Below are 8484 nucleotides of genomic sequence, written 5' to 3'. Positions count from 1 at the left end.
CCCTTTAGTGATAATTAGGTATAATTAATTTTTAAAACTATTGCATGTCACTAATTTCAACGCATTGAAATTTATTTTATTTGTATAGTTATGATAACAGTAAATAAATAAATAAAAAGATCGGATTGATAGTTGATATTACTAAATATTGTTTCAAATTAAAAAATTAAAACTAAACAGAGACCAAATCAACGTTATTTTTATTTCTTCTTCAATTTTTAATTTATGTAAAATGAGGCAAAAGAGATATGACTTGCAACATGTTAGAGTTTGTGACCTGAATTCTTGTTGACCCGACCCGAAAAGCTCGCGGTATGGACCTGTTCAATTTTAGGATTTCTTCTGTACTATATATATATCTGTATTTTTGTTCGGCCGTCATTGGGGTTTTTTAGGGTATCTCGAAATTTGGCTCACCTTGTACAAATATTTCGATATTGGATTTGCTTCTCCCTGCCCGTGGTTTTTCCCGTCAAAGGTTTCCACGTTAATTGTGTGTTTGTTCTTCGATTTCTTTGTTTCTGTTGCCATTTGTTTTTCTCCCAATTCCGTAACACAACAAAATGCAGCAAATTTTAGCAAATAAAAAGAAAGACTAGTAGATTTTTCACTCCAGCCTATAAGCTAAGCAGTGAACATTTTCTCCAATATAAAAGCATGAGCAACAATCCCACATTCTATGCTTCTAATCCAACAAATAAGAGAGCACGATGTGGGGAACTTCTCCACTGAATAAAAATAAAAAGTCAAAACCAAAAATCACCATGCTGTATTAAATTAGATTAGTACTACACCACCACCACCACCATTAAAGAATTTGATATCCTTCTCCTATTGTGCTGAAACTGAAGCATTCTTTGATTTTTTCAGTTCAGAGACGCTGGGCCCTCAAAGAAGGCCTGGTGGAGAGCCGCAACACACTGCTCTGCTTCATCGTCGTTGATAATCAAGGAGATGTTAGCAATGTTATCCTGGCCAGTGGTAGAACATAAAAAATAAATGAAAAAAAAAAAAAATTAGCCAGTACCCAAAACTAAATCCTTGGGGACAATACCATAGATTCAAAATGTGAGTAAAAAGAAACATAAGAATCATTGGGTTTTAGGAGAGACCTTTGATTCACCCTGAGAGATCATCTTAACATTGATTCCATTAGTTCCAAGAACATGGAATGCCTGTCATAACATGCAAAAGGTAGGCAAATATACTCAAAAATCAAATAATAATGGACAAAGACACAAAACTTGACAACGGTTGAACCTGCAGCATAACAATTCTAACAAGGCTGCTCAATTTTCTGTCGCACCCATTCACCACCCGAATCATTTAATAAGCATGGAAGTGTTTCATGGGTATGAAAAGGGAAAAAAGAAATTATCTAGGAAGCAAGTTGACACAAAGACATTTGATTTTGTAAAGATTGAATTCCTTCAGTTGCAAATTTGGAGGAGTTAAAATCCAGAAACTTGTTTAGGAGAGTTGAGAGTTTACCTTTCATTTGGTAAATAATATTTATATATATATATATATATATACATATATATGAGATCTTTGTTTTTTCTCAGGCAAAGATGTTCCAGAAGGTTCAAAGCATGAAATTTAGTATAAAATGCAGAAAAAAAAAAAAGAAAAAAAAAAAGCATGAAGGTACTTGCAGTCAACCAAAGAACCAGAAAGTACTTCAGGTAGCATGATTCTAGATAAGAAGAAAAACAATGAAAAGCAGCACCTTTTCTAGTATTAGTGATGACCTCTGCGCATTTCCAACGAGGGATAAGATTGTTCTGTTTTTAAGTTTCACAACAGCAATTTTCTCCAGTTCTTCAACAACATGGTCAAGTTCCTGTCAAGAAGTTACAAAAGCACCAGAAGCATTACAAAACAATACAGAATCCCAATGAATAAAGACCGGAATCTCACTTGACAGTGAAATACGAGAAATATAAGAGGTATGAGCAGCTTGTTCTATTAATTTGAATTACTTTACAACTTGCTATACATGCTATATAATTCTTTCGTATTGATTGTATTAGAACCTGAGTAAATAACAACAGGACGAAAAATCCTCTGCGGACAATTGTAAAATCTTATAACTTAGGCCTGTGGCCATGTAGCCCGCAAATAATAATATTTAACCACATAGTGAGCATGAGATAATATTAATGCTTGCCTGTTGAAATAGCTCTCTGCTCCAAAGCTTTGAGGGATCTAATGTCAAAGATATACTGACTTCAGTGGTAGCTATAGAATCCACGGATATGCCCAAATCTTCAAAGGTTGAAGATACCTGCATTGGAAAAAGGTACACTAATAGATTTAGCAATTAACAACTAAGGCAACCAAGCAGCAAAAATGAAGCAGCGAAAAAAAAATTTGAGGTTGTTTGTTTTCTCACTTTAGCAAGGAAGCCCACTTGACCAAGCATCCGAGTGCTAACAATGTCCAACATAGTCACATTCCGTTTCAAAACAATGCCGGTTAGTACTGCCTGCAATTGAAAAAAAGACAAGTAAATTCTTTTTCTAGCATAAATACACTTGTCGTATTTTAGTTTTTTAAGAAATGTTAAAGTCACAAACCTCGCTCATATCCCTTGTCCGGGCAATGAGAGTTCCTGGAGCGTTGGGATTGAAAGAGTTTTTAACCCTAATAGGAATGTCAGCCTCCATAGCTGGTCTCATCGCCTCTGGATGCAATACCTGGAATAGGAACAAAAATAATTTTCAATTCATGCCCATCTCTTGATAAGATCACTAGTGTAATCAAACTTCTCTCTAAGAATCCAATTGGGGGTCCCAGTATAGTGCCGTTCATTGCATCTATGAATGTATACAGATTAGGCATTGGGCATGCAGGTAAACACTATCAAATTTGCTATACCAAATTTTTGGCCTATAACCACCATACCAAATTACCATTGTCAAAGCTGAGATTTTACATTGCTCAAGTAGTTTAGAAGGTACAAAATAATAATACCTGAGCACCAGAATTTGCAAGTTCCACAGCCTCATAAAAGATCAGATGAGGGACAAGTTTAGCGCTTGGATATGTATTTGGATCACACGTTAAAATACCATCAACATCTTTCCAAACCTGTAAAGGATTGTAAGCAGAACAATGAACTCATGGAAACGATCTAGAATTCAACAAGAGACTTTGCCATATATTTTGCCATTTTTATAAACTACCATTCACTGGTCTAGTTACATCTTTATGCGTCTTTTGTGATCATAAAACCTAATAGGTCATGATAATTAAATATCCATGTATCAAAAACATACATAAATTTGAAACATCAGAAACTCACCTGAATTTCTCGGACCTCTAATGCTTTACCGATGGCTGTGGCCGTCAAATCACTACCACCCCTGCCTAGTGTAGTCACTGCACCTGACCTGAAGCCCTACAGCATGGAAGCATAATGTAAGGTGCTTTAAAAGTTGAATCAAATCAAAAGAAGAAAAAAGGAAGCACTTTGCCAGCTAAACACCTTTCCAAGGAAACCAGTAACAATTGGAACTGCAGAATTACAAATCCAATCATCGTTGATTCTCTTTGCAACAGTCGGATAAGTTTCCTCCAAAATAACAGCATTTGTGAAGTCATCTGTGGTCATAAAACCAATTTCAAAAGCATCATACTGCAAAAACATTAGAATATGTCAGTGCTAACAAGCGGGGTTTCTCTACCACCATAATTTTAAATGAGAAAGCATATACCGGCTTGTCTTTTTTTCCTTTTTTTTTTTTTTTTTTTTTCATTTATATCTCATGAAATATCCTAGTTGAGCCACAGAATTACAGTCTCAAGAACCTGAAAACAACACATACCTGGCAGGCTTTAACTCCAATCTTGTTTAAATAACCTGCAAAAATTCTTGTGCACATGCACTCCCCAAAAGAAACCAAGTAGTCTCTTGTTCTTAGATTCAACTCTTTATCTATTGCAATTCCCTTCAGAAGTTGCTCCAACTCTTCTAAGTGTGCTGAAAAATAATTTTTCCAAAGTGAGCATCATAGAGATGTAGAATTCATTATAAATGCATTTTGCATTGATTTTTAGAATATATTGTATAAGAAAAAGTGCAAAGATCAAAGATCAAATAGAGATAAAGAAACCAAGAACAAAAAACAAAGATCGAAGATCAAATGGAGATAGAAAAAGAACTTTAAACATAGATTTATCTATCTCTACTCACATGCAATGATAGATCTATCTACTCCAAGAACATCCACGGTCCTGCACAGTGTAGAGCATAATAAAATATAAATATATATATATATATATATATTTTTTTTTTTTTTTTTTGGTTTCAGAACGAAATAATTCCCCCAAAAAAAAAAAAAAAAGTCTCGCCTGAGATGCAATTCTTTGATAGAGCTGAATTCATCAATAGTAGATAAGTTGGTAATACCGCAACTAGCAGCCTTTTCTCCAGCCTAACAAATCAGAAACCGTTTTTCCATAAGGCAAAGCAAAAGAAAGAAGAAAATAATAATAATGGAGAGAGACCTAGAATACCTGTAAGAGTTTGTTAGTTGTCTTCCCCATAGCGGAGAGAACAATGACAGGCCTCTCCTTGGGAAAACTGAGTATAAGATCAGCCACCTCTCTCATCCTCTCTGCAGATGCCACAGATGATCCTCCAAACTTCATCACACATGACAACCGCTTTTCGTTTCCTTGGAAACTTTGACTCTCAATCTCATTCTTTTCAATTACATCCACAATTCTTCCTCCATCACAACTACTTGATTTCACTCTTAATGATACTCTATTACTTATAGAAATTGATGACTTTTTTAGACTAGAGTTCAAAGCCCCAGTATAAGTCACACAAGCTGCAAAAGAAAGCTTCTCAGACAGAACAGGTTGATAACTCAGACAACACCCACCGGAAGCCCAAGATAAAGGCCAAGCTATTTTAGCCCCACAAAAATGCAGTGCGGTCTGCATTGTTAATGCGACTAATTACGCAAAATATCTTATACAAAATTCACTCTGCAAAATCCAATAATAAAAAATATATATATATATATCAGATTAATTTCCTCAATTCTTACATTGTGCGAAAACCATATCTAAATAACAACCGTACAATATATATATATATATATATGTTATGTATAGTAGAAATATTGACAAAGCAAAGTGGAGTTCAAGAAGCATGCACCTTCAAAAGCTTTTCCGGTTTCAAAGAAATAAGTAAATGCAGAGCCTCCTTTTCAAAGAGAAATAGTACAAACTGCGAACGACGTTTTGTCACTTTGGAGAGTACTAATGTAGGGTATATTTTCCGGTTCTGAGTTGCCGCCTCCCTTTATATACCGGTGCCATTCCCTTTATTAGTGGAATGGAATGTGGGTGGTTAGATTTTGTAATGAGGTCAACGTGTCATATTTAATAAGTCAAATGTAAAATCATTTTCCTTTTCTTTTTTTTCTTTTTTTTTTTTTATAATTTTTGGAACAACAAATTTAAACATCTTGCTTGGTCTCCAAGTATCTTTGTTGGACTCATATTTGCATGGGATAAATGCACTTTAATATCTTTTATAATCATAAATATTTCAATTAAATTTTTTAAAATTAATTTTGACACATTGATATTTTTTATTTGAAAAATTATTTCAATGTAATCCAATTGTGTTAAATTTAATGGATTTCGTCAAATTAGGATCACGTGACCCCTCAAAAATTATTTTTTATTATTTTTTAAATTTCATTTGTTTGTTTTGTGGGAGTAAAAGAAACAAAAACACTTTAATACCCTCTAAAATCACTGAATTTCATTTTGGATCTCTAAAATCAATTTTCTCATGTTGATAAATAATATTAGATATTTAATAAAATCTAAGAGTTAAAAAAAAATTAAATGCTAATAAAATTTTGAAAACACGATAAAAAAACAAGATAGTAAAAAAAATTTTGACAGCATCAAAAAAATACCAAAGGCTCAAAAAAAAAAAATCTGAGAGTCCAAAAAAATACTAGATGGCAAAAAAAATTTTGAAAGCATGACAAGAAATATTAGGTATTAAAATAATTTCAAAAGTCTAATAAAAGTATCAAATATTCAAGTATTCAGTATTTTTTTATCATATGATTTTTTCATACTTTTAGATTTTGTTTTAACATCTAGTTTATTTTATTTTGGGTTCTTGGTTTTTTTTTTTTTTTTTTGAATATCTAGTATTCTTTGTAATTTTTTTGGCTTTCAAAATTGTTTCGATAAATGATACTTTTATGAAGCTCTTGGAATTTTTTTGAATATTTAATATTTTTTATTATACTTTAATTTTATTTTTTTTTTGCTATTTGATTTTTTTTTTTTTTACTCTTAAATTTTTTTAAATATTTGGTATTTTTTTTAAGACTGTCAAATTTTTTTTTTACTATCTGATATTTCTATCGTGTTCTTAAAATTTTTTTAGCATATAATTTTTTTTAGCTGTTAAATTTTGTTAAAAATCTAATATTCTTTATCAATGTGAAAAAATTGATTTTAGAGATCCAAAATAAAATTCAATGATTTTAGAGGGTACTAAAATGTTTTTTTCTTTTACTCCTACAAAATAAACAAATGAAATTTTAAAAAATAATAAAAAATAATTTTTGAGGGTCACATGAGTTGCACATGATCTCAATTTGATGGAATCCAATAAATTTAACGCATTTAGATCACATTGAAATAATTTTTCAAATAAAAAATATGAATGTGTTAAAATTGATTTTAAAAAGCTCAATTAAAATATTTGTGATTATAAAGGATACTGAAATATATTTATCCCTACTTGTATAAAGGATTTTACCATGGGCAGTGAGGGCAATTGATCCCACTGATTGCTTTCAAATTTGAATTGTTCTTTATATGTAAACTTTTCCAATTTACAAATAAAACCCTACTATATAATTTTTCCAGTTTATATGCAAATTGGAAAAAAAAAATTAATAGTAATGTTCTTTATATTTATTCCCAAAAAAAAACTAGCGTTCTTTATATGTTCAAGGTTTCATATTTATCGTTTTAACACTTTTCAAAAAGTTTCTCAAGTTTTAAAAGAAGGTCAAAATGGTAAACAATGAGATAACATTAGATCTCTTTAATTTCCTCATAAAACTCTATTTCTTTCTAAAAAGGAAAATAAATCTCAGCATTAATTGACAATCACACTCTCATTAAAAATATCGTTCACCTTAATTAAAGGACAATGTTACTCTCAGAATTTAAATCTCAACCATCCTATATCATAAATTACGTATAAACAAAGGGAAAAAAAAAAATAGCTTCCATTTATTTTAAAGTTTTCTTCATTTTTTTTTTCCCTCTATAAATAAGTTTTCAATTAATTTTAGAAGTTTTTCTCAATATTGTAGAATAATCTTAGTTCCTGTTTGGTAATTAATAAAATTAATAGAAATATAATTCTGTTATGAAAGTGGAGATCAAGGGATTAAATTTCCTTCTATATAGGAAAGTTGTTCCATTACAAAGACCTCATTTTGAAAATATTTAGAAAATTAATTTTAAAAAAATTTAATACTAATTTATCTTTAATTTTTTTACATAAAATAAATTTTAATTACTTACAAGTTACAACTTTTTTATTACTTACCAAAAAAATTGAATCTTAATAAACCAATTTCCAAAAAGCTAATGCCAAAAATTAGTTTATTTTTAAAGTTCGATACTTTTCGATCGGAACCTTTTGGCTGCTTTTAGATCCATAAAGAAGACCTGAGCACATATCCAAATCTAAATCCATCAACATTTCAATATCCAAGTTTCTATAAGCACCATGCATGTGAGGACAACACCATAGATTCAAAATGTCAAGCAAAAAAGAAAGTGAGGACAACACGGTAGATTCAAAATGTCAAGTAAAAAGAAACTAGCGTTTTAGGAGATACCTTTTATTCACCCTAAAATTTCACCTCAACATTGATTCCATTAATTTGAAGAACATGGAATGTCTGTCATAACATGCAAAAGGTAAGTAAATACTACTCAAAATCAAATAAACATGAGCAAAGATGTAAACTTGACAACTGTTGAACCTACGGGATAACAATTCTAACAAGGCTGCTCAATTTTCTGTTTCACCGATTCGCCACCCGAGTCATTTAATAACCATGGAAGTGTTTCATGGGTGTGAAATGGAAAAGAGAAATGATCTAGAAAGCAAGTTGACACAAAGACACAGTAACCTCGTATAAATTGAATTCCTTCACTTGCAAATTTGAAGAGTTAAATCCAGAAACTTGTTTAAGAGAATTGAGAGTTTCCCTTTAATTTGGTAAATATATATATATATATATATATAATATCTTTGTTTTTCTCAGGCAAAGAAACTTGCAAAGGTTTCAAAGCATCAGATTAATTATAAAATGTAGAAGAAAAAGGTTTCTTAAATACATCCGCACGGCATTCGCGTGCCCGTATAGAGTCATCATCATGGTTCTGCTTAATACACCGGCACATTTT

The 8484-nt window shown here is 31.2% G+C and overlaps 1 protein-coding gene across 1 annotated transcript; it reads right to left on the bottom strand.

Annotated features, from left to right (window-relative positions):
• Positions 1 to 565: 565 nt before the first annotated feature.
• On the bottom strand, positions 566 to 4989 carry LOC107429585 (aspartokinase 2, chloroplastic-like). Its single transcript, XM_060813676.1, has 13 exons — positions 4522 to 4989; positions 4357 to 4439; positions 4199 to 4239; positions 3831 to 3985; positions 3491 to 3640; positions 3308 to 3403; positions 2977 to 3093; positions 2580 to 2699; positions 2396 to 2488; positions 2171 to 2287; positions 1730 to 1843; positions 1113 to 1175; positions 566 to 971 (listed from the first exon to the last, which is right to left on the bottom strand). Exons 1-13 carry the CDS (start codon positions 4954 to 4956, stop codon positions 867 to 869), a joined length of 1689 nt encoding a protein of 562 aa, XP_060669659.1. The 5' UTR covers positions 4957 to 4989; the 3' UTR covers positions 566 to 866.
• Positions 4990 to 8484: the final 3495 nt, after the last annotated feature.

This window comes from Ziziphus jujuba, chromosome 12, assembly GCF_031755915.1.
Source record: "Ziziphus jujuba cultivar Dongzao chromosome 12, ASM3175591v1".
Taxonomy (NCBI): domain Eukaryota; kingdom Viridiplantae; phylum Streptophyta; class Magnoliopsida; order Rosales; family Rhamnaceae; genus Ziziphus; species Ziziphus jujuba.
The sequence above is the reverse complement of the archived record's forward strand: the minus strand, read 5'-3'. Positions and strand labels throughout refer to the sequence as shown.

Coding starts and splice junctions, on each gene's coding strand:
- LOC107429585 (XM_060813676.1), bottom strand. CDS start 4,956: ATGCAGACCGCACTGCATTTTTGTGGGGCTAAAATAGCTTGGCCTTTA. Junction 4,240..4,356: donor ATCAAAGAATTGCATCTCAG/GCGAGACTTTTT, acceptor TACACTGTGCAG/GACCGTGGATGTTCTTGGAG. Junction 1,844..2,170: donor GCAGAGAGCTATTTCAACAG/GCAAGCATTAAT, acceptor ACTTCTTGACAG/GAACTTGACCATGTTGTTGA.